Consider the following 26,674-nt stretch of genomic DNA (forward strand, 5'->3'; position numbering starts at 1 on the left):
GGTAAAAATTGTAGCTTCTGACTACGAAGAAAAGGCTGTAAAAATTGCAATTTTGGTCACTGTGAGGCTTTAAAAAGTGGTTATTCAACATGAGGCATAATCCAAATGACATTTTGTAAAAAAAAATCTACAGTCTAAAAAAAACTATTTTCTGATGAAAAACGATGACCTTGGGCCTGTCGAACTTTTTACAGATGGTTTTATGTTTAATCTTTTGACTGTAAATTAGTATTGCATGTGAATTATCATTTTTGGAACTAAAATAAGTGTGTTTATTGTCATTTTCCTAATCGAAATCGGTCAAAATAAAAGCTTCTGAGTAGCAGGAAAAGTCTGTAAAAATGGCAATTTTGGTCACTGTGAGGCTGTAAAAAGTGGTTATTCAACATGAATTGACATTTTGAATAATTTTTTCCCAAAAATCAATGATCTTATGAAAAACGATGACCCCGGACCTGTTGAGCTTTCTCCAGATGTTCTGTTATGGAATTTTTTTAATGTTGAATCTTTTGACTGTAAATGACTGATGTGAATGATCAGTTTTGGAACTAAAATAAGTGTATTTACATTCATTTTCATGCCCAAAGTAGGTCAAAATAGTAGCTTCCGAGTAGAGGGAAATATTTGTAAAAAATTGCAATTTTCGTCACTGTGTGGGTTTGAAAAGTGGTAATTCAACATGAGGCACGATCATATTGACATTCTGAATAATTTTTTGTACAGTCCAAAAAATCAATTTTCTGATGAAAAACGATGACCTTGGAACTGTTGAACTTTCCCAAGATGGTCAGTAATAGTGACTTTTTAATGTTTAATCTTTTGACTGTAAATGACTATTGCATGTGAATTAATACTTTTGGAATAAAAATATGTGTCTTCGGAATAATTTTCCTGCCTGAAATAGGTCAAAATAGAAGCTTCTGAGTAGGAAGAAAAGTCTGAAAAAACTGCAATTTCGGTCACAGTGGTTATTCAACGTGAAGCACAATCCAATTGACATTTTGAATCATTTTTTGTGCAGTCTAAAAAATAAATTTTCTGATTACAAACAATGACCTGTCAAACACTCTCCAGATAGTCAGTTATAGTGATTTTATTAATGTTTAATCTTTTGACTAAAAAAGCCTATTGCATGTGAATTATCATTTGTGGAACTAAAATAATTGTGTTTAGAGTCAATTTACTGCCCTAAAGTGGTCAAAATAGAAGTTTCGGAGTAGGAGGAAAAGTCTGTAAAAATGGCAATTCTGGTCACTGTGAGACTTTAAAACGTGGTTATTAAACACAAGGCATCATCCAAATGACATTTTGAACCATTTTTTGTACAGTTTAAAAAATCAATATTCTTATGAAAAACAATGACCCGGGACCTGTTGAACTTTCTCCAGATGGTCCGTAATGGTGATTTTTTAATTCAATTCACTATTGCATATAAATTATCACTTTCAGAAATAAAATAAGTGTTTAGAGTCATTGTCGTGACTGAAATTGGTCAAAATAGAAGCTCCAGAGTAGGAGAAAAAGTCTATAAAAATGGCAATTTTGGTCAGTGTGAGGTTTTAATGAGTGGTTATTTAAAATGAGGCATGATCCATTTGGTTTTTCTCAACAATTACCCACTCCCAACCCCACCCCCCTCCCTCCAGGTCGGACAAGTAAACATACATTACATATTTGTATATGCTCATGATATGCACATTTCATCATTTTCATAAACAGTTTACAAATTAACGTTCACATTCCCCAAGGATGCATACAATGAAATAAACTTCCTCATGAATCATAATATATTACTTTGGGTTTGACACCAATCCATTAGAGGGGTCTAAATTCTCAACCACTGTTTGCGCCTTTTCTTGCCTTTCCTTTTATAAATGGCAATTTCCAAATTAAAGATTGCCAGTAACCTCGCAAGTCATTGCTGAAATGATGGAGCAATCGGATCCAACCACACCGAGGTTATGCAAATCCTTAACACTGCCATAGCAATAAAAATGAATTCCTACCCGAATCTGGGAGTGCTAGGATCTGAGACCCATAATAGGATAACTTCATTAGGCAGGATTATATCTCTTTTTAATACGGCGGAAAGGAATTTCTCAATCTCACGTTTTAAAAAGGTTAATCCGTCACAGGTAGAAAAAATATGTACACAGTCGGCATTGAATAGCTTACATCTAGGGCAGCATGTCCCTTTTCCACACCCCCATTTGGCAATTTTATCAGGAGTATAGTATAGTATAAGAAAAAGCAAGTTTAGTAAAACTGTGCTTGGAGTTTTGTGGACATAAGATATGTTTTAGACATTGAATAGGCATTGTTAAACTCATCCAAAGTTATACCTATTTTCCCCTGCCACGTCTGAGCGGTTTTCTCCAGATCATCTGGAAACATCATATTTAAAAGCGAGTATATCCCCCCAATGGTGTTTCTATTACTGTAAATTAATGTTTCCACTAGTGCGACTTTCTCAGATGGGGCCCCTCCCCCCACCCTTCGTGAAGGATAATCTCAGATTTGGAAAAATTACAAAAAAATCCCGCATGTCCACCTGGAAGTTTTCCCTTAGTTCCTCAAAAGATAGAAACCCGACGGGGGAGAAGAGACACCCAATATGGGTTATTCCTGCCGCATCCCATTTATTCATGCAGTTATCTCTAAAAATCTCTGGCAGATCAGGGTTATCCCTGGTATAATATAACACTCGCCCAATACCCAGCATTTTTCTCATACCTTTCCATGTTTTAAATCCACTGAATAATGTCTTAAACTTCACTTTTTTTCTGGTAGCTGTTGTGCAGTTGTCACCATAAATATCCTGTGCTTTTACTTCCTAAAATTAGCTGAAAGAAGGAAGGCTGGCTGCCGCCTGGGATCATGTCATCCCTATTATTTTGTAATAGTTCCCAACTGTAAAACAGTACAGAAGCCCAATAATATGCTTTAACTCCTTTGCTGCGGCGGCTATTCCGCCGCAGCGCTAACGGTCGCGGGCGCGCGGCTCACCTGCGCTGGTGACAGAACCGTTCCGTCACGGCTCGCGGGTGAGCTGTGCTCATGACGGAACGGTTCCGTCACAGCCCCGCCCGCTTAATGAAACCCGCCGCGCAGGCGCGAAATCAACGCCGCGCAGGCGCGGCGGCCAGGCCGTGACGGAACCGTTCCGTCATGAGCACAGCCCACCCGAGGGGCGTGACGGAATGGTTCCGTCAGTAGCGTCGAAGGTGTTAAGATTTGGGAGGGCTAAACCTCCTCTTTCTTTTGTAAGGGTCAGAAATTTATAAGCACGCCGGGGTTGCGCGTATGTCCAGATGAAACTGGAAAAGGTATGTTCCATAGATTTAAATCATTGATCAGAGAATTCTAAACATATGGCTCTAAATAGGTAAAGAATTTTAGGAAAGAAGACCATTTTCAAGGCGTTAGCCCTACCACTTAAGGAAAGATGTAAATTATCTAGCCGGCGGAGATCCTTTTGCATAGAATCCAACATTGGCTTCACATTTAGTTCTACCAAACTCTCAAGTTTAGATGTAGTGCAGATGCCTAGGTATGTCGCCTTATCTACCACTAGAGGATCGCAAATCTCAATTTTCATATTCAACACAATCTGTGTTTACCCCTGATTGAGTGCATATCCCGATACCATTCCAAATTTGATAGCCTCCCTAGTGATAGTAGTCGTAGCTAACTTCGGGTCTGCTGTCACAATCGCTATGTCGTAGGCGTAAGCCAAGGTTTTGGTTGTGTGTTCCTGTGACAAAATCGGTTCTATCTCTTGGTTTGTTTACAGTCTGCGAATAAAAGGATCAAGATATATCGCAATGATTAGGGGGGAGTAAGGGCACCCCTGCCGGGTTCCTCGAGATATAATCAGCTCTTTAGTAAGGCTGCCATTTACCATTACCATAGCCCGGAGGTTAACATATAATTTTTGTACTGCCTGGATAAACCCCTTTTGAATACCAACCCTGGACATGGCAGTCCACAAAAATTGCCAGGAGACCCTATCGAAGGCCTTCTCGGCATCCAGAAGAACCAGCACCATAGGGTCTCCTTCAACTTCCGAGTGGTCGAATAGGGTAATCACTCTTTGGATATGATTAACTGTTGATCTCCCTGGCACAAAGCTGTGCTGGTATTTGTCTATTACTTTGTGAATGATAGGGGCAATTCGGTTTGCCAGGAGTTTCGAGAGCATTTTGGAATCTACGTTAATGAGAGTGATAGGGCAGTATGAACCTAGCTGTTATGGAGGTTTATTTGTTTTAGGGAAAATTACTATCTTTACCTTGGACCAGGAGTTTGGGGGCTGCCCTCCTTTGAAAATGTAAATAAATAAATCAAGTAGGATACCTTTAATCTGGTCTAAAAAAACGAAATAGAAATCAGATGGCATATTATCTAAACCGGTTGCTTTTCCTTTCGGTAAATTTTTGATTATAGTAAAAATTTCTTCTGTATTAGGAATTTCTTCTAGAATAGCTTGATCTGTTTTGTTAAACCTATCAAGGCCACCACTATCTATATAACTTTGAATCTCGGCTGGGTTTCCTCCACCCTCCTCCGCATATAGGGTACTATAAAATCACCAAAAAGCCTCTCTAATCAATTCTGCATCAGAAATGTGGCCTTCCACTGTCCTGTATCTCCCGTATCAGATTTACTGAAGCCTGTTGTCTCTTATGAATAGCTAACTGGTGGCCGACCTGCTCGTTAACCTCGTACACCATCTCCTGCTGCTGCTTTTTTATGGCTTTGGCGGTAAAAATATCTGTGAATGCTGCCCTTGCGATTGCCACTATGCTTTACTTTCTATTAATTTCTTCTATCCCTTGGTTCCCAATGGTTGCGATTAGCAACCCTTCTTCGGCCAATCGAAGATTTTTTTGCAGCTCCCTCATAGACTCTTTGGCAATTTTATTAGCTTTAATGAAAATTGCATTGTTTCCCGGCGAATCCCTGCTTTTAGGGCATCCCACATAACTTCAATAGAGACACTCTCGAAGTTATCTTTTAAAAAATTAGGGATCCACTCTCGCATGTGTGTGCAATAATTGTCATCAAACAGCAGCGATTTCTCAAATGACCAAGATCTGGGTGTTATGTTTTCCCGTGCTAAATCTAGTGTACAAATTAAGGGGTTATGGTCTGAGAGAATTCTGGGCAGTTTCTTGATTTGAGACTTAGATTTAAGTGAATTAGACATCAGGAAGTAATCTATTCTTACGTGTGTATGGTGTGGGTATAGTATCACCGGAATCATTAGTATTTAAAATTTGCCAATAAGCTCATGTGTATAGCACATGTGTTTTATCGCCTTAAACACTTTTGGTTTCCGGCCATTGTACTGCCAGTCGTCCTTAATGGACCAGTCGCTGGGGAGGTTAATATTGAAGTCCCCGCAAATCAGTAAAGGTTGAGGCCAATGTGAAAGTTCGTTAGAGATGTCATTAAAAACAGACGGGTCATTGCTATTGCTCCCATATACAGCACAAATCGTTATCTTTAGCCCCTCTCCGTCCTGACAGTTTGTGACAGCACAGCGGCCAAATTTATCATCTTTGCAGAGGATAAAAGTATATCCTGTGCCCTTGGCTAAAATAGCAACCCCCGTTCCTGAGCCCCTTGTGGACGTTGCACAAACCAATTTATAGCCCAGTGTTTTTAAAAGGTGTATTTAAGAACCCTCTATATGGGGTTTCTGTAAACAGACAACATTAGCACCCATAGTTTGTAATCCTATGGCAACATTTTGCCTCTTCCTGACATCATTTAGGCCGCAAATATTTAAGGATAACACCCTTAGTGCCCCCATCCTTTAATCTCAAGTTTCCCGACTGTTTGCTCCGGCTTTTGCAAGGACCCTTCGTCGTGCCATGACCTGATATTTTCAGCATACCAGTTTACCCTGCTCCGGTTACTCTTACTTTTGCTTGTACTGATGACCTTTCTGACCTTCCACCCTTCCCCCCGCCAGCCCTCCCCTACCCCCCACACCTCACCATTATTGGAGGTTACCTGGCCAGCACCGGGCCAGGGGTGAGACATCCGTCATGCAATACCCCAGTGAGTCCCCTGAGACACCCCCCTTATGTAGTAACTATTTAAGGAACACCAAAAGAACCAATACCCAAACCAAAACCAATATCAGGCCAGAAATCCAGCACCATATAGTTTGCAATATTTACACGCAGGCCTTGCACTACAACTATAGCTGCTACTTTCAATACCACAAACCCACATCAAATGCCAGTAAGCAAAGCCAGGATATCCCTGAAGCCAGGTTTTAGTGCATATTACTTATGTCCCGAAATTTCATCGAGGTACTTTTTGGCATGTATTTCAGAAATAAAGCTACGAGTATTCCCTTGATGAACAATTTTTAGTCTGGCAGTGTTTTGAAAATACACTGTTGCCCCGAGTTTTTGGAAGAGCTGCCTCAGACTCCACCTGCGCTCAACTGTGGCATGTGCAAAATCCGGCCTGGTGAAAAATGTTATTCCATCAAACGATCTTTTGCTTGTGGGTGTGGCGATATCATAAAGGGCTTGCCTGAGCAGAAAGTTTCCAAAAAACAAAAGCATTGCACAAGGGTGTTGTTGAGTTGAGGAGTTGCGCTTTCCAGGAGTCAAAAGAAACCTATGTGCTCTTTAGATTTCCATGTCCCAATCCCATGATTGTAGTTCGGGGACTGACCCCCTAAGGAACGAGACCATACATTTTCTGGGATCATCCTGCTCAACACCTTCTGGGATCCCTAGGAAGCTGAGGTTGTTACGTTTCTGTCAATTTTCCTGTTCCTCCAGTGTCCACATGTAATCTTTTATCGTCCCCCTCATGCTCGTCAGATTTTGTTTTAAGTGAGGTAACATCTTTCTCTAGTTGTTCAGTTCTTTCTTCCACTGATGCCATTCGGTCTACAATTTCGGCGCAAGTTTTTCCCACTTTCCTGACTGCTCCTTGCAATTTCTTGGCTGCCAGGCGGGATCTGTGGCTGTCAGCTTTTGCTTCAGCTTGAAAGCTTTTGATATACTGCAAAATGTCTGTTAAATCCAGGTTCACCACTTTGCGCACCTTGCGTCCCCCTTTGAGCTATGCCAGTATCAATAATAGTTTGGTTGCCCCCTGATGTGCCCGTAGTGTTAGAACAGATCGTAAGTGATGTATCATTATAATCCCATTTTAGCTCAGTGTCTTCCTTATCAGAAAGATAATTTTTCTTCTTGTGGCGATCTCTGTTTTTCTTCTTTTGCACTTTCTTAGAGCGATGTTTGTGTCTCTGTAAGTCGGAATTAGAGCTACTGCTCCATTTGATTTCCTCTTCTCCACTCGACAAATTCAGATTAATCTGTAAGAGAGTAGAATAGGTCTTGATTGTCAGGTGTTCTTGGCTTGTAGCCATGCAGTGTGGTGCTGATGGCCGGTGGTGATAGTGCAGCCACTGAGCAGTCAGCCTCTATAGCATTAGGATTATCCCTTGGGAGAGCGCTGGTATTGTTACCACTGTTGATACTGTCCAAAGGAGTACTTTCTAACTGAGCAGAAGGTACTGACCCAGTTATAATAACCTGAGTGGGGTGAATGGGGGACTCAGGAAACAGGAAAGTGTTAGATTTGGCTGATGCGGAGTGATCTGCTATTTCTCCTTTCGTTGGTACAAGCATAGCAGCTGTTTCACCGGAGCACCCGGCCAAAGTACCAAAACTGCTTGTAATTAATGGCTGACAACAGTCAATCTCTTTAATTAGGCGGGTGAGTGTTTTCTTTGCCATGGTATTGTTTGCTGCATTGATCTCCCTGGAACTTTTATCAGCACCTTCCTTTTTCCCCCCACCTTTATATCCCTCACTTCTGCCTTTTACTCCCAAGGTTTCTGGTTTCTTTTGGCGTGAGGTTGCCAGGGTTGTGCTGCCCTGTGTAACAGTTATAGTATTTTTGCCTTTTGTAGCACGACCCCCCTTGCTAGCCATCCTTACTTGTGTCTTCTGGATGATAAGGAGGGACTGCACAGTGGGTGAACCGGCACTAGGAAACGGTTTGTGGTATTCACCGCACGTTTCTGGTGAATTGAAGTCTCTCCTCTGTACTCCCCGGCGCTTTGCAGACTGCCGCCAGTTTAGCCGCTCCTTGAATGACACCGCGAGTGGCACAGCGGGTGCTCCGGCTCCGAGAGATGCTTTGTAGTGTTCACTGCGCATTACCAGCGAGTGAAAGTATCTCCTCTGTGTTCCCCCCACCCTTTGCAGAAAGCTCCCGGTTTCTCTGGTTTCGCCGATCTGTCTGTGATGCACGCAGGCTAGATTCAATCCGGGATACCAGAGCCCGCAGACGTCCTCGAGGCAGTGAGATTGCACTCCATCAACCCATAACCGCCAGGTCAGGGAAAAATGCTTTTCTTGCAGCATTCCTTGTGTGTCTTGAAGTATGATGAGGCAGTTTTTACGAAGAAGGTGTTCTCAGCGGAGCATCACAATGGTGTTGTTTAGCCGGACGCCATCTTGCCTCCAACTGCGGCTTTAAAAAGTGGTTACTCAACATGAAGCACAAATAAATTGACTTATTGAATCATTTTTGTACTGTCTAAAAAATACATTTTATGTTTAAAAACAATGACCCCGGACCTGTCAAACCTTCTCCAGATGGTCAGTAATAGTGATTTTTTTAATGTTTAATCTTTTGACTGAAAAAGACTATTGCATGTGAATTATCACTTTTGGAACTAAAATAACTGTGTTTAGAGTCATTTTACTGCCCAAAAGTGGTCAAAGAAGCTTCTGAGCAGGAGGAAAAGTCTATAAAAATGGCAATTTTGATCAGTGTGAGGTTTTAACCCCTTCCATGCTCATGTCGAGCTCAGCTCGTCATGCAGTACACTGCTCGTGTGCTCATGACGAGCTGAGCTTGTCATGAACAATGGGATACTAGAGACACCAGCACCGGGGGAGAATTGCTGTAGCATTGAAGGTGTTAATAAGTGGTTATTCAACATGAGGCATGATCCAATTGATATTTTGAATAATTTTTCGCACAGCCCAATGCATCAATTTTCTGATGAAAAAAAATTACCCTAGACCTGTTGAACTTTCTCCAGATGGTCAGTAATGGTGATTTTTTAATGCTTAATCTTTTGACTGTAAATGACTGTTTGATGTGAATAATCAGTTTCTGAACTAAAATAAGGGTGTTTACAGTTATTTTCCTGGCCGAAATAGGTAAAAAAAGAAGCTTCTGAGAATGAGGAAATATCTGTAAAAATTGCAATTTTGTTCACTGTGATGGTTTAAAAGGAGGTTATTCAACATAAGGCATGATTATATTAACATTTTGAATAATTTTTTGCACGTACCAAAAAATCTCTTTTATGATGAAAAATTATGACCACGGACCTGTTGAACGTTTCCCGGATGGTCAGTAATAGTGACTGTTTAATGTTTAATCTTCTGACTGTAAATGACTATTGCATGAGAATGATCACTTTTGGAACAAAAATAAGTATGTTTAGAGTCAAATAGAAGCTTCTGAGTAGGAGGAAATATCTATAAAAATGGTAATTTTGATCACTGTGAGGGTTTAAAAAGAGGTTATTCAACATAAGGCACAATCATATTTGACATGTTGAATTATTTTTTGCACAGACCCAAAAATCTATTTTCTGATGAAAAACAATGACCCCGGAACTGTTGAACTTTCCCCGAATGGTCAGTAATGGTGATTTTTTTAATGTTTAATCTTTTGACTGAAATTGACTATTGCAGTGAATTATCACTTTCGGAACTAAAATAAGTGTGTTTAGAGTCCTTTTCCTGTCAGAAATTGGTCACAATAGAAGCTCCTGAGTAGGAGGAAAAGTCTGTAAAAATGGCAATTTTGGTCACTGTGAGGCTTTAAAAAGTGGTTATTAAACAAGAGGCATGATCCAAATGACCTTTTGAACCATTTTTTGTACAGTTTAACAAATCAATATTCTTATGAAAAACAATGATCCCGGACCTGTTGAACTTTCTCCATATGGTCAGTAATGGTGATTTTTTTAATGTTTAATCTTTTGACTGTAATTGACTATTGCATGTGAATTACCACTTTCGGAACTAAAATAAGTGTGTTTAGAGTCATTGTCCTGCCTGAAATTGGTCAAAATGGAAGCTTCTGAGTAGGAGGAAAAGTCTATAAAAATGGCAATTTTGGTCAGTGTGAGGTTTTAATTAACCCTGGGCGAAGAACTACGCTCCGTTCGCGGAGCTTGCGGAGTTTCGGCAGCTCCGCGTTCCGCGGAGAACGCGTAGCTGTCGATAACTCCGCGATCCGGTGCGTAGCGTAGTTCTCGCGCGCTGAATAACATTATCGCGTGCGCGGCAATGGCTTACCTTCGTTCTGCGTTCGTTTTTTCCTGGTCGCTTGTGCCACCATGTTTGGAAACACTCTCGCACAGTCCCGTGCGACTGTGCGAACGCGATAACGTCATTTTGATGCGCGATAGCGTCATAAGGATGCGCGAGGATGCTTTTTGGTAAGATCGAGTTGCCGAACACGCAGAAACTGCATTCTTGCACAGAATAACTCGCGAGCATGTTAAAACCATAATAAATTACCATTTTGGTTAGGAAAAAAAAGCAAAAAACCTTAAAGTTGTACCTTTGGCTTTATTTTTAGGGGGAAGGACCCCTCTTTTTGTTTCTACTCTTGTTTTGAAGAGTAAGGAGGAAGGGCTCTTGAGTTTACAACTTCCTGTTCCTGTCCACCAGGCTCCTCCCAGTGCTTTGTCCATGTGGTGCTCACTTTCCTTTGGATTTTGAGCTGGAAGGATCACTTTCTGTCTGTGTTGGCTGCATTACTGATTTACCTTGGATTTAATGAGGACTTTTTGAATTGGAATTCTCTTTTTCAAGTAAGTTTGTGTAATGTATGAGTGATGTAGACTTGTGCTTGTTTGATTTGATTTTTTTTTAACTACAGTATTCAATCCTGGAATGAAATTATTGATGGAGGCCTGTACTTTCATGAGGTCCCAAATTGTAATTTTTTTCTAACATTGCATTTTGTGGAATTTAAAATGTTTCTAATTTTTAAGCCAATATCTGACCCTAGTACCCCATGTAGTTAGTGTGTAGGCATGCATGAGTTCATTGTATTAACTTTCTGTGGTTGGCCTGGCCATGTGTTGGCGGCCATTTAATGTTTCCAGCCACTTTGCTCTTGCCATAGGCCTCCAACCTTGTGGCCTACTCTGGCAGTAGGCCATAGGTACTACTCATAGGGTCATGAAAGTTAATCAACTGTTTTTGTGGTGTACCCTTAATGTGAAAATCATGGATGGCTTGGATTGATATAGAAAATCTTATTTTTATGTGTGGGGTATTTCTGGTTTTGGGTGTGTTTAAACTTTAAATACTCTGTCAATTTCTGCCATTAGGTAACCCTAGGAATACAGCTTGGGTAGTTTTGGTAACTTCGCACAGTGTGAGCACGTGAACTTACATTTTTTGTCTTGTTCGCGCACTCAATGTACTTGCTCGGGAACGCGAACACGACTTTTTATTCCATTCGCGCTGCCGAACATGCCGATTTAGCATTCTCGCGGACAATATGTCCCGAGTTGCATAAAAGTTTCTCAAAAATGTTGCAGGTGTTTCTTGTGCACCCAAAAAGTCCTCATTTATGTTATGTTGTCATTTTGGTTGTAGTTTTCTCTTTTTGGAGCATGGACCACTTCCATTTTCTGTCCTCTATGTAATTTTTTTTTTTTTTTGGGGTGGGGTGACCAATTTGGGCGGTGGTGTGGTGTGTCCATTTTCTGAAGCAAAGCATTGTCCCTTTGCCATAGGCATTATTGTCTGTCTTCTCTTTCTTGTCATGTTGTTGTTGGTGGCCAGGCCATGTGGTGGCGGCCATTTTGTGTATGCTTCCTTTGTGATTTATTTTGCCATGTTGTTGTTGGTGGCCAGGCCATGTGGTGGAGGCCATTTTGTAAAGTTGTCCATGTTGTTGTTGGTGGCCAGGCCCTATGGTGGTGATCTTTTTGTGTATGCTTCCTTTGTGATTTATTTTGCCATGTTGTTGTTGGTGGCCAGGCCATGTGGTGGAGGCCATTTTGTGTATACATCCTTTGTGATTTTGCCATGTTGTTGTTGGTGGCCAGGCCCTATGTCGGCGGCCATTTTGTGTGTCCTTCCTTTGTGCTTTTGCCATAGGCATAGGCCTCCAACCTTGTGGCCTACTCTGGCAGTAGGCCATAGGTACTACTCATAGTAGGGTCATGAAAGTTAATCAACTGTTTTTGTGGTGTACCCTTAATGTGAAAATCATGGATGTCTTGGATTGATATAGAAAATCTTATTTTTATGTGTGGGGTATTTCTGGTTTTGGGTGTGTTTAAACTTTAAATACTCTGTCAATTTCTGCCATTAGGTAACCCTAGGAATACAGCTTGGGTAGTTTTGGTAACTTCGCACAGTGTGAGCACGTGAACTTACATTTTTTGTCTTGTTCGCGCACTCAATGTACTTGCTCGGGAACGCGAACACGACTTTTTATTCCGTTCGCGCTGCCGAACATGCCGATTTAGCATTCTCGCGGACAATATGTCCCGAGTTGCATAAACGTTTCTCAAAAATGTTGCAGGTCTTTCTTGTGCACCCAAAAAAACAGAATTTGTCATTTGGTTGTTGTTTTGGGAGCCTGGGCAGGGGTTTCTTTGTATGTGTTTTTGCGGTGTTAGGTTTACAACCTCTGTCTTAGCCATGGGCTATTTATTCCTTGCACATTAACCTGTCATGTGCAGCAGGCATCCTCGTTTTTCTGTCCATATTGGTATCTATAGGCCTGCTAGACTTTATTGGTTCTTTCTGGACTTCATGTGGCCTTTGAGCTGTGGTGCTGCTGGACTGGTATTATTAGTCTTCTGTTTTGTCTTTTATACATTGACCTGTGTGTCTTTCAATTGTTCATGTTGCCTTACTGCTTGTTTGACTGATGTTGTTCTGCCTTCTTTACTTGTAGGTGCACAAAAAAGACTGAGGAGGTGCTGGTTGTTTTTTCATCCATCGCTCGTTCTACTGCCAGACGGACGTCCTTCAGTTGTACGCCACGTGTGGTGTGTGACTCATCTGACCAGACATCTCTGCAATTTGTGCTGCTGTGAGCTGACTGACATCAGAAGAAGATGGGCCCTAAGAAAGCTACCAGGTCCTCCACCACAAAGAAAGTTGCTGCGAAGAAGGAACAGCAGAAGGAAGTGTCACTTAAGTCTGGTATGGACCCCAAAACCTTTTTTGGCACCCCAAAAGGTACGCCTGCAGCAGCGGGGTCTGGGGTGCAAGCTGGGACCAGCACATCTGCATTAGTGGGGGCAAGCCAGCATCCCAGGGCCAAGCACATGATGAGGGTCGAAGAGGTAGCCAGCCTTCTGCTTGCGAGCAGTGATACTGAGCCAGAACTAAACTTATCGCTGTCTCAAAGTAGTACACAATCCACGCAAGATGGAAGTGCTCAACAACCACCGCCCGCAATAGGAGTTGTTCACCCACAACCACAACCACTTCCCGCAACAGTTGTTGAACAACCACAACCACCGCCCGCAACAGTTGTTGTTGAAAAACCCCAGCCCGCAATAGTACTTCCTCAAGAACAACAACCACCATCTCCGCACCAAATAGTAGTAGTTGTTCCTCCCGAAGTCGGGGCAGTTCAGGAAGTAGAGCCTCCTTCCGAACAAGAAGAAGAGGAAGCCACTTCTGTAGGTGATCTATTTCCTTTGAATTCACCAAGGGAAAGGAGGGTTAGTGCATCGAGTTCTTCGCAAAGCATCCCTTCCGATGACCTTGATACGGATTGGCAGCCACAACTATCTGCGCATTCAAAGGAGAGACATCCCAAGAAGACCATGCTAGGAAAAAGGAAGTTTCCAGGCAGGCTTGAACTTATGGAGGTCGATGTAGGTGAGCAGGATACTGCTGGTGATAAAGACGGGTCTGACACTGTCATCATCACAAGCGTTATTCCTGGTGCAGAGGATGTAGAGACCAACATTTTCACCCTATCCAGAAATGCTGCAATGACTGATGAGCAGGTACCACGCATAACTCCTACACACTCAACACCCACAGTAACACCAGCTCCAATTTTTTCAACAGCGAAGGCCCGGCAGCATCCGACATCCAGCAGAAGCGCCACTTCAACAGAAGGAGGTAGTGGCAGTACTAGGACTGAGCTGTCCCATAGTGAAATTCTACAATCCTCCAGTCCATCCGGCATTGGCAGTGGGTCCTCCTCTTCCTATGGCAGGAGACAAAAGTTTACCTCCCCAGTGTGGGACTTCTTTACGGTTCACCCAGTTCAGGAGAACATTGCTGTATGCACCATTTGTCATGTCAATGTTAGTCGTGGTAAGCTTGGTACAAACTATGGGACTGGAGGCCAAACGACCCATTTGAAAAAAACACACGTGATCAGGTGGGAGAACCACCTTGCAAGCTTAAAAAATGTTAGCACTCGTGTTGGTGGGGATACAGTGGTACAAGGTCCACTCATGGTTGACCAGGAGGTAGAAGAAGAGGGAGACGATGACCTTCTATCTAGGAGTGGTACACAATGGACCCCTGTCGCCAGCACTGGAGTGGTAAAGTCCACATCCTCCGCATCTGCAACTTCTCAGTGGCACCAGAGTCAGCTGGAAACACCAAGGAGTGCAAAGTCTGCGATGCAAGGTGGTCCGTCTAGCACAACTCAAAGACATGCAAAGCAGCTTACCATTCCTAGCATGTTAAGGCAGGAGGGAAAGTACGAGCGGAACCACCCAGTAGCACGTTTATACAATGCCAAACTTGCGAAAATGTTAGCACTGGACCTTCTCCCATTTTCATTTGTTGAGGCTGTTGGATTTCTGGAATTAGTGGCAACCCTCTGCCCAAAATGGAACGTTCCCAGTCGCTACTATTTTGCCCGAGTGGCTGTTCCAGCACTACACCACGATGTGCTGGAATTGATTGGGAAAGCCTTACAACAGAGTGTTGTCCATTGTATCCACCTGACAACAGACATGTGGAGCAGTTGCGATGCTACAGATTTCATGTGCATCACCGCACACTGGATCTCTTTTGCAGGTGTTAAAGACAAGTTAACTTCAGGCCTCCGTGACGTTGCTGGAATTTTTAATGATACGCGCAGACATGCAACTATAGCCATGTTTGGTATGGACAAAAGTCATACTGCTGAAAACATTTTGTCTGACTTTAACGACAAGGTCTTTGAATGGCTGAAACCAAGAGGCCTTAAGATTGGTTTTGTTTCCACCGACAATGGCAGTAATGTAGTGAAGGCAATGAGAGAAGGACATTATTTCAGGGTACCCTGTTTGGCACACTGCATAAACTTAGTCGTGCAAGACTTTCTGAAAAATGAAGCCAAAGTCAGCAACATAATGGCCATCTGCAGAAGAATATGCACGCACTTTAACCATTCTTTCAAAGGACGGAAGCTGCTACGGGTCATTCAGCAAGAGCATAGGTTGCCAGTCAAAGCACTGATCCAGGAGGTCCCAACACGTTGGAACTCAACTTATTTCATGCTTGAGCGTCTCTTTGAGCAGTACATCCCACTGAATGCTTATGTCATGTCAAGAAGATTAGGGGATCCTACTGTTAATCTTAAAGCCCTGACCATTGAGATGTGGCAGTGGGACCTCATTAAATGCATCACAGAGATGCTACAACCCTTTGAGGTCTTCACACGTGCAGTTAGCAGGGAGGACTGTACTATGGGCCAAGCCATCCCATTGTTGTACATGCTTGAGCAACAGGTGAAGGAGGTCTGTCAAACATACGAAGGTGACGAACAAAAAGTTGATGCATATACCTTAGCCAAGGGCTTAGTCAACCGCTTGTGTGAAAATGTAAGGCTCAACAATATTGTGTCAGGTGAACATTACATAACTGCAACAATCTTGGATCCACGGTACAAATTATTTGTCAGCAGTAACGAAGTAATTCCATTTTCAGATGAGGATGTTGACAAGTACAAAACTTCCATAGCTGCGGAAGCTAATGAGTTAGAAACTGAACGGCTGTTACTTAAAGGCCTGCCACTGCCAGCCCAGGCCAGTCCAAGTACTCCTGACGCAAGTTCTTCACAGCGTGAGAGCAGTGCGTCTGCTTTCCAGCAGGCACCAACAGTACCAAAAGCAGCACCTACACGATCTGATTCAGCAGACCCAACCAAAAGCATAACTGCTTTTTTTCTACAGAAAGGGATGGGTAAGTCCGTTGCTGTTGCAAAGGGAAAAGAGGACCAGCAAAGCCGAGCACCAATGAACATTGAGCGGATGGTTCAGGCCTATCTGGATGACACAACAGAGGTGTTCATGGAGCAAAGCCCATTGGTCTATTGGTATGAAAGAAGGAGACAGTGGCCAGTGCTGAGCAGGCTGGCGATAAAGTATCTGGCTTGTCCTGTAGCCAGTGTCTCCTCTGAGCGGGTTTTCAGTGCTGCTGGTGCCATTGTCACATCGAAAAGGACTAGTCTCTCCCCCAAAAGCGTGGAGCGGCTGACAATGATAAAAATGAATCAACGCTTCATACCACCAGACTATCAAGTACGTGAATCACCGCCGGATGAAGAAAGCGAGTGTGAAGAAGACGTCCTCACTACTGGGTTACATGACCTACTTCTGTCTGAACGCACAGAGTTTGAGGACGAGCTCCTCTTCCCTGACAACTAGGACAGGTATATTAAAGGAATGATGCAATGCATTGCATAGGATTGTTTAGCCGACTCTGAGCAAATGTGCATGGAATTAAAGTATACTAGTAGTAACTTCAGACTCACGTGATGGGCAATTTTCCCATGGGTTTTAATAATATAAATTATTTATGCACTTGTGACCCTACTACTACAGGTGCAGTCAGTACTTAATTTATCGTTCGTAGTTCATGTTCATGTTGCACAACGTACATTATTTGGTGAAACAGTCCCCCCTCCACCCCCCCAACAAACACAAATGAACTTCAAATGTTTTCTTGTGAAAATATCTTTGTTTTATTTTTATATTTTCATAATGATAATAGAAAAATAAAATATATAACAAATGTAACCCCCTGACCCAGAGCTGTCCCTACCCTCCCCTAACCCCAACCAAATTTCAACCCAAATGTACACCCCAACTCCCACATCCCACCCACCAACAAAAGGATTAAAAAAGGGGCAAAAAACAGGGTCCATTTCAAAGCCGGCGGGCTTTCAGGTGTTTGTCCACCATTATCTTCACACGCTCCTCTAGACCGTCCTCCAGCTTCTTCCGCTCCTCCTCCAACTTCGCTACCCGGCGGAGAATCTTTGCTTTGAAATCACGGCACCTACACTTGCATGCATGTTGTTGTTGTTGTGGGGGGGCCGCCGAAGATGTAACAATGCGGCGGCGGGCGGCTGCCTGACCACGGCGACGTAGTCCTGCAGGCTTGGGGCCCGGGGCATTGGAAGAGGCAGCAGCTGCTGCCGCCGCCTCCTCCTCCTCCTCCTCGGCCTGATCCACCAGCCGGCGGTAGGCCTCTACAATTGCCTGCAGTTTCCGCTGCCGGGCCCGGACTGCCAACTCCTTCCTTGTTGGTTTTTGGGAAGGAGTAACTATAAAGAAAGAAACAGAATTGTTGTAATCCAAACTCCCCGCAAATCAAGAACACAACATTGATTCAACACATAGTGGGCGGCACAGTAGCACTAGCAAGCAAGCTGAGTACCAGAAATTGTGTTGCGTCTATCTTGAACATTCTACAGCCTCTATTAATTTTTTGGACTTTTTGGCACGGCATTATGCCTGCCCTATTAGCATGGGTGTACTTCAACGGTCACACACATTAGAACGAACACCTGTCTTTTTCATATCTCCTTTTGTATTATATACTCTGATTCCGGGAAGGCGGGAACACTCTCAAAGTAACATTAATTAACAGGGGGCAGCTGGTAGCACATGTCTAGTAAATACTATAATACTTTATACCGCGCAACAAACCTTATTTGGTTTGTGTTTCACCAGCAACGACCCATGCACCCAGTCGTCCCCTCCTTCCCTTGCCTTTGGGTTTGCCCAAAACACCGCTGCTGCTGAGACTATCCACTAACCACCGGTATTGGGTGTGTCTCCCAACCACGCTGGCAGCTGTGTTTTCCCCTTTACATGCTTTAACAACAACCCATGCATCCGACTGCTATCAGCCACTTGCATTACTGTAGTGGTAATGCTTAGCATGCTAATGACAAGTAAAGGTAACATCATATATTTTCCAGTAGAGTACAGTGAGAAAGTTTTCCCCTCCCACCAAGTAATGCAGATCACTATTGAATGTAACTTACCATCGCCCGCCGCTGTTGGCTCCCCCCCCACTGCTGCTGGTGTAGGTGCCTCTGTTCCTCCTGTCCCCGCCGGGATCGCTGAAGCTGCGCCGCTGTCCCCGTCGGCACTGGTCGATGGTAAGGGTTCTGCACCTATAAAAATAAGTACACCTTTTTAGATGGATGCACAGCCCCCTTTGTACTTGTTCACCAAGAATGGAGTTCTTCAAAACAGTTAAGTACAACGTACGTAATCAGTATGAGTCCACATTGCATAGTACAGCAGAGTCACTACACATATTAGCATTCATTGTTATGGTATGGTACCCAAGCTCATCTCATCTGTCCTGCTACTCTAGTCCTTGGAAATTGGAAGTGAACTATGTAACCTTTGTACATCAATGTATCCAGTTTTGCGCATGTTAACTCGCAGCTTGTTGCGCAGTACGAGAAGACGCTCTGGGGCAACACATCATTGTTCAATGCATACACCTGAAGAGGTGGGAAAGTAAAAGGGCCCGTATTTAAGTTTTCTATGTGGATTGTGGAATAGAGTTTGCTTACAGGTTACAACTTCTTTTTAGCATGGCTGCATAAAACTGGCATAAATGTATTTCATACTGTCTAACGTGCACCACTTTTGTCATTATTTTTCGGCAGGTGAGAAGATTGCCTTCTACGAAGCGGACATTTCCATAGCTTACAAAAAAAGAGGAATATCTGACCAGTATACGTTGGTGAGAGGTCTCCGATAGTTGCCACATTTCCCTATTGTGCACTAGTAGCTGTACAAATGTTGATTACTTTATTATGCCTGTTTTAACTCTGGATTTTTTCTGGTGGGCCCTTCAACGTATTTGACGGAACAACTTAAAAACATTGATGTTACTTACTTACTTCTAACAAAATAAAGCTTTTGAATGACCACTTTGACTCTGAAGTTTATTTTCAGTGTCTGTTGTCTTAGAGACTCACACGAGTGAGTGAGCAAAAGGGGGTTTCTTAGGTAACGGTTTGTGTCCTAAAAGCATTCGGCATCTTGGTATTGGGGTTCAGGAGTGTGAATTGAATAATTGACCAATGACTCAGGCCATATAGGCTGACGTTCAGTGAATTGTGCGTTCCTCAGAGTTCTGTGACTGAGGTGTAAGTAAGGTCCAACCTGCCTATCAGTACCAACAACATCCAATTTTCGTGTGCATAGTTACATAGTTGTGTAATATGTATATAACTCCATAGGAGATAGAAGAATACCCACAAGACTAGTAGTGGTATACTAACGTTTACAAAAATACTAGACAAACATCATTCTGGATGCATACTTGGTTGCTGTCAATTGCCAAAGCACTGCAGACACATTACAGAGGAAAAAACAAGCACTGTTGGACTTACTGGGGACAGCAGCAGGATCCTCAGTAGAGGAGCTCTGTGTAACTGGTGGTTCACCCGCCGACTCGGTCCCTGTATTCTGCTTGCCCCTGGGTTCTGTGGTTCATGTAAAAATTAAAATAATAAACAAAGAGAAAAACATTGAGTGCTGTGAAACATAGACATCATTGCAAAAAACACTGCTACAGTGGAACAGAGCCGGAGGCAACAAATCCATGCCAGGGGCCGCAACGCAAATATGTATCCATCCTTAGAGTATTATTAAATTAAGGATATCTATTGGTGCGGTGGCCCCTGAAGTTTGGTGCCCCTGTGCAGTTGCACAGCTTGCACATGCCCCCTAGAGCCGGCCCTGGCTGAGGTAAGAAGAACAAAGTAACGTTAGCATTCTTTGCAAGAAAAGGATTCGATTCATGCAGAAGAGAAGGCCGTGAAAAAAATGCTACAATATGCAAACTACGTACAATTATCCATCCACCGCTATTTCACTGACGGACAAAGGAAGGACAAGACTCTATTAATAGCATTAACTAACTTCAGTTCTCAACAATAAAGAAAATCTCACATCAATAAACAGCAACAGCTAGCGCCAAGTTGAAACAACACGCAAGAGCCAGTGAAGAAGAAGAACACTGTCATACAATGACAGTAGATATACCGGAATACATCGCAAATGTAACTAGGGGCAACAGTCATCGCGTTACTTATTCAGCCAATATTTACAAAGATACAATAACAATATTTATACAACTATATATATATATATATATATATATATATATATATATATATATATATATATATATATATGTATATAACTATATATATATATATATATATATATATATATATATATATATATACACACTTTATTTTTGGGGTAGCCACTCACCAAGACCCACAACCTCCACACCAAGCAGGTCCAACAGGTCCTGCTCCCGGTCCAAAATGTCGGCCCAGCGGTGGGACAGCTGATGGTGGGTACGCCGGATACCGGAGCAGCGGAAGACTGCACGGCGCACCTTCGCCCACCGCCGGAGACGCTCTTCAATGCGCTGGTAGCCGGAGCCGGGCCTGCCGCCTGCTGCCAAAGTCAAGGGGAGGTGACGTTGGATAAAAAAGACCAGGGCGGCCACCTCCTCCTCCCCAAAAAGTTGGCGGGGCGTCACTCCTGCCGGGCGCATTCTGCCGCAAGGCAGCCGGGTTTTTTTAGGCACAGCCGCCTTGCCCTTTGAGCCGCCGATGCTGCTGGCACCCTTCACCATGGTTCTGGGTGGAGGGGAGAAGGAAAGTTGAAGACAAAAAGGTTAGGGGAAGAAAGAAGAAAGATAAAAGAAGGAAGTAATATAAAACAAGAGAAAAGTTGCAAAAAAAGTGGTAAAAGTAAAAATAAAATGAGAAATATAAACCTAGGCACAGACAGAAATAGGTAAGAAGTAAAGAAAGTTAGAAAAACTGAGGGAAAAGACCAGGATGGAAGAGATAGGAGTGAGAAGCTAAAGTAGGCCCAAAACCATAGCCAGAGTGTGAAATCGAAGATGGCTCTGCCCGTCGCGACCGCCGCGGTAAGTTCGCGCGATATTTGACGCGATCACGCACTTTGGCAGTGCGAACGAGAAGATGAGTTCCCGAACATGTCTAACACAACGCGAACACGTTACTTGTGACCCGGAACCGGAAATAAGGGAACGCAAGCGGGCGGGACAAACCTCATTGAGTAACTTAGCGCGCTAGCTATTGCGAGCATGCAGGCAGCGCCCCGAACACGCGCACCGCGCTCCCGAAGACGAAAAACGGCGCGCGAACGGGTCTAGCAAGCTACTACGCATGTCCGCGGAGCTACGTGTAGCTCGCGGAGTGCAAGTGCGTCTTCGCGTAGCATCGCGGAGTGCGGCTACGCGAACTACGCCCAGGGTTAGTTTTAATAAGTTGTTATTCTTCACAAGGCATGATCCAATTGACATTTTGAATAATTTTTTGTACAGTCCAAAGAATCAATTTTCTGACGAAAAACGATGAAAAACCTGTCAAACTTTCTCCAGATGGTCAGTAATGGTGAATTTTTAATACTTAATCTTTTGACTGTAAATGACTGTTTGGTGTGAATAATCAGTTTTTGAACTAAAATAAATCTGTTTACAGTCATGTTCATGCCCGAAATCGGTCAAAATAGAAGCTTCTGAGTAGGAGGAAAAGTCTGTAAACATGGGAATTTTGGTTCCTTTGAGGCTTTAACAAGTGGTTATTTGACATGAGGCATGATCCAATTGACATTTTGAATAATTTCTTGTCTTGTACAGCCCAAAAAATCAGTTTTCTGATTAAAAACGATGACCCTGGACCTGTCGAACTTTCTGCAGATGGCCAGTTATAGTGAGTTTTTTATTTTTTAATCTTTTGACTGTAAAAGTCTATTGCATGAGAATTATAACTTTTGGAACACAAATATGTCTGTTCAGAGTCATTTTCCTGCCTGAAATTGGTCAAAATACAAGCTTCCGATTAGGAGAAAAAGTCTATAAAAATGGCAGTTTTGGTCACTGGGAGGCCTTAAAAAGTAGTTATTCAGCATGAGGAGCAATACAATTGACATTTTGAATCATTTATGTACAGTCCAAAAAATCTAATTTTTGATGAAAAACAAGGACCCCGGACCTATGGAACTTTCTCAGAATGGTCAAAAATAGTGTTTTTTAAAATGTTTACTCTTTAACGATGAACCTTTGGAACTTTCTCCAAATGGTCAGAAATGGGGATTTTTTAATGTTTTATCTTTTGACTGTAAATGACTCTCGGATGTAAGTCATCACTTTTGGAACAAAACTAGGTGTGTTAGAGTCGTTTTCATGCTCGAAATCAGGCAAAACTAAGTTTCTGAGCAAAATTCTATTAAAAAGGCAATTTGGGTCACTGGAAGGCCCTACAAAGTGGTTAATCAAGATGAGGCACAATACAATTGACATTTTGAATAATTTATTAACAGTCCGAAAAAAACAATTTCTGATGAAAATTGATGACCCCAAACCTGTGGAACTTTCTCCGAATAGTCAGAAATGCAGATATTTTTAATGTTTAATCGTTCAACGGTAAAGGACTGTCAGATGTGACTCGTCACTTTTGGAACTAAAATGATTGTGTTTAAAGTCATTTTAATGCTCGAAAACGGGCAAAATACAAGATTCCAATTAGGAGGGAAAGTCTATTAAAATGGCAGTTTTGGTCACTGGAAGGCCTTAAAAAGTGGTTATTCAGCATGAGGCGCAATATAATTGACATTTTGAATCATTTTTGTACAGTCCAAAAAATCCAATTTCTGATGAAAAACAATGACCCGGACCTAAGAAACATTATCCGAATTGTCAGTAATTGTGATTTTTTAATGTTTAGTCTTTCCACTGTACATGACTGTCGATGTGAGTTATCACTTTTGGAACTAAAATTAGTGTGTTTTGGGTCATTTTCATGCTCGACATTGGGTAAAATAAAATTTTCCGATTAGCAGAAAAAAGATATAAAATGACAATTTTGGGCACTGTGAAGCCTTAAAAAGTGTCTATTCAACACAGAAATCCCTTTTCTGATGACAAATTGTGACCTCGGACCTGAGTAACTATTTAAGAATGGTCAGTAATGGTGATTTTTTAAAGTTTAATCCTTTGACAGTGAATGACTCTCGGATGTGAAACATGACTTTTGGAAGAAAAATGTGCTTGTTTATAGGCATTTTTATGCTCAAAATCAGCCTGGACCTGAGGAACATTATCCGAATTGTCAGTAATTGTGATTTTTTAATGTTTAGTCTTTCCACTGTAAATTTGTGTGTTTAGAGTCCTTTTCGTGCTCAAAATACAGAAATATACATCTTCTGATTAGGAGGAAAAGGCTATAAAAATGACAATTTTGGGCACAGGGAAGCCCTTAAAAGTGCTTATTCAACAAGAGGCATGATACAATTGACATTCTGAATCATTTTTTGACACAGTTCCATAAATCAAATTTCTGATTAGAAATGATGACTCTGGACCTGAGGAACTTTCTCTGGTTGGTGAGTAATGGTGACTTTTTAATGTGTAGTATTTTGACTGTAAATGACCGTCAGGTGTGAATCATCACTTTTGGAAGTGAAATTAGTGTCCTTAGAGTAATTTTGGTGCTCTAAATCAGGCAAAATACAAGCCTCTGTGCAGGAGGAAATGGCCATAAAAATGGCAATTTTGATAACTGGGAAACCTTAACAAGTGTTTTTTCAACAAGAGGCGTGATACAATTGACATTTTATGCATTCTTTGCACAGGCCAAAAATCCATTTTATAATGAAAAAAGATTAACCCTGACCTGAGGAACTTTCTCTGAATGGCCAGTAATTGTGATTTTTTTTTAATGTTTAGTCTTTCCACCCACTGTAAATGACTGTCAGATGTGAATGATCATTTTTGGAAGCAAAATGAGTGTGTTTAGAGTCATTTTCATGCTCAGGCAAAATACAAGCTTCTGAGTAGGAGGAATGTCTATACAATGGCAATTTTGGTCACTGGGAGGCCTTAAAAAGTGGTTATTCAACATGAGGAATGATACAGTTGACATTTTGATTTATTTTTTATACAGTCCAAAAATCAACTTTCTGATGAAAAGCAAGGACCCACGACCTGAGGAACTTTCTCCGGTTGGTAAGTAATTGTGATTATTTAATATTTAGTCCTTTGACTGTAAATGAGTGGCGGATGTGAAACATCACTTTTGGAAGCAAAACTAGTGTGTTTAGAGTCATTTTCATGCTCGAATTCAGGCAAAATACTAGCTTCTGAGTAAGAGGAAAAGTCTATAAAAATTGCAATTTTGGTCACTGGGATGCCTCAAAAAGTGGGTATTGAACATGAGGTGGGATGCAGTTGACATTTTGAGTCATTTTTTTATACAGTCCAAAAACTCAATTTTATGATGAAAAAAGATGACCCCGGACTTGAGGAACTTTCTCCGGTTGGTAAGTACTGGTGATTTTTTAATGTCTAGTCTTTTGACTGTAAATTGCTTTTGGTCTGAATCATCACTTTTGGAAGCAAAATTAGTGTGTTTAGAGTCGTTTTCATGGTCGAAATCAGGCAAAATACAAGCTTCTGAGTAGGAGGAAAAGTCTATAAATATGGCATTGTTTGTCACTGGAAAGCCTTAAAAAGTGGTTATTCAACAAGAGGGATGATGCAATTGATATTTTCAATCCTTTTTTGCACAGTCCAAAAAACCCTACTTTTGATGAAAATGATGACCCCGGACATGAGGAACTTTCTCCAAACGGTCACTAATGGTGATCTTTTAATGTTTAATCTTTCAACCGTAAATGACTGTTGGATGTGAATTTTCACTTTTGGAACTAAAATAGGTGAGTGTGGAGTCATGTTATGATCAAAATCGGGCCAAATACAAGCTTTTTTGAGTAGGTGGAAAAGTCTATAAACATAGCAAATTTGGTCACTGGGAGGCCTTAAAAAGTGATTATTCAATTTGAGGCGCGATACAATTGACATTTTGAATCATTTGTTGTACAGTCTAAAAAATCCAATTTCTGAAGAAAAACCATGACACCAGAACTGTGGAACTTTCTCCAAATGATCAGAAATGGTGATTATTTCATGTTAAACTTTCGACCGAAAATGACTGTCGGAAGTGAATCATCACTTTTGGACCTAAAATAGGTGGGACTTTTGGACACTGGAAAGACTTAAAAAGTGGTTATTCAACATAAGGCGTAATACAATTGACATTTTTTATCATTTTGTACAAATGCAATAGAAGCCAATTTGGAACACATGGAGAACAGAATGTCAAACTGTGATGGCCAGGTGAGAGCTCTAAGAGCAGGACGGAAAAGAAGGAAAATAGAGTCAGCCATGTAGAACTGGGCATTAGTGGGACAACAAATATGCTGATGTATTTCTGACTCTTGAGAGGATAATATAGGTGTTGAAAAATATGAGAAAATTGAGGTGTTGAAAAATAGGAGTAAAGCATTGAATATGCACGTTCTAGGATTTCCCTCAGTGCCTCCAGTCTAATCACTGGATTTACAGGACCCAGCCATGCTCAAAGCAGCTGCAAAGAGACACTTTCGCCAGGAGGATAAGAAAGGACAATTGCTCTTCCCGGATTTCAGAGTCTGTACCAAGAAAGAGCAAACACAAGTCTTTCATAAGTTTTTGTGAATGGTATCTTCATGATGGCTGATGGAGAGGAGATCTCCTAAGAACCTCCGGGCCAGGAATAAACATCAAGGTCAAATCCCTAGGCCACCGACTACCACTCTGCCATCAATCTAAAACTAACATTACCAATCCGACGAAACATCAGTGTATCTGAGGGTAAAAAATACTGAAAGTTTTGAGCAACAACCTACCGGACTCTAATAGTGCTGCCCACCAACGCTGCCCTTCAGATAATCCAGCTGTTGATCTGGCCAATGAGGCTGCAGTGCAGACGGCACCCAAGTGTGCCTGGAGGCAGCCCTGCAGTGCATGCACCCATGGTGGTGGCGCCCGCAGAAGTCAGGTGAGTCACAACCCCAATGCTCCAACTGTCGGACTGGTTGATGATTGCTAGCCCCATTGGAACTTGGCACCCGATACCACTGCATGTCCTGGGTGCTACTCCTGCTTGCAACGCCAGTCTCCCAAGTACTAGACCGGCAATCTATTTATTTGCCTATTATCTATACTACCCTTGTGCCTGAAAGGCCGTGGGCCAGTATTCAGAGCTGCACCAACCAGATAGGGCCTGGCTTTGTGCCTATATTTACCCACTAACAGACCTTTAAATTTGGAGACGCGCTTCCAGACAGGAGCTGGCTCCATATCCAGTATTTACTCACCAATGTAGTGATTGGTGGGGCATGGATGGGCACGACCGGGACAGCACCCCAGCCCCGGTCTGCCCCACAGCCCCTGCAAAATGTGATGTGACACAGGAGTGGCCA

General features: G+C 42.3%; 2 protein-coding genes across 2 annotated transcripts in view; one reads left to right on the forward strand and one right to left on the reverse strand.

The window, feature by feature from the left end:
• The first annotated feature begins 14,623 nt into the window (after positions 1-14,623).
• On the forward strand, positions 14,624-19,173 carry LOC144766928 (zinc finger BED domain-containing protein 4-like). Its single transcript, XM_078650621.1, has 2 exons — positions 14,624-16,719; positions 18,982-19,173. Exon 1 carries the CDS (start codon positions 14,699-14,701, stop codon positions 16,712-16,714), a length of 2,016 nt encoding a protein of 671 aa, XP_078506747.1. The 5' UTR covers positions 14,624-14,698; the 3' UTR covers positions 16,715-16,719; positions 18,982-19,173.
• The window catches only part of LOC144769197 (uncharacterized), a 44,531-nt gene continuing 34,833 nt past the window's right edge, over positions 16,977-26,674 (reverse strand). Inside the window, exons 2-4 of the mRNA XM_078653215.1 lie at positions 19,714-19,806; positions 18,343-18,474; positions 16,977-17,616 (exon numbers count right to left, since the gene is read on the reverse strand). Coding sequence (XP_078509341.1) covers positions 17,216-17,616; positions 18,343-18,474; positions 19,714-19,806 — 626 coding nt within the window. The 3' untranslated portion in view covers positions 16,977-17,215. The remainder of the gene's footprint in view (positions 17,617-18,342; positions 18,475-19,713; positions 19,807-26,674) is intronic.

The sequence above is a fragment of the Lissotriton helveticus genome, chromosome 7, assembly GCF_964261635.1.
Source record: "Lissotriton helveticus chromosome 7, aLisHel1.1, whole genome shotgun sequence".
In the NCBI taxonomy this organism is placed as follows: domain Eukaryota; kingdom Metazoa; phylum Chordata; class Amphibia; order Caudata; family Salamandridae; genus Lissotriton; species Lissotriton helveticus.

Excerpts from the sequence above, each read along its gene's own strand:
- LOC144766928 (XM_078650621.1), top strand. The coding sequence starts at position 14,699 with ATGCAAGGTGGTCCGTCTAGCACAACTCAAAGACATGCAAAGCAGCTT.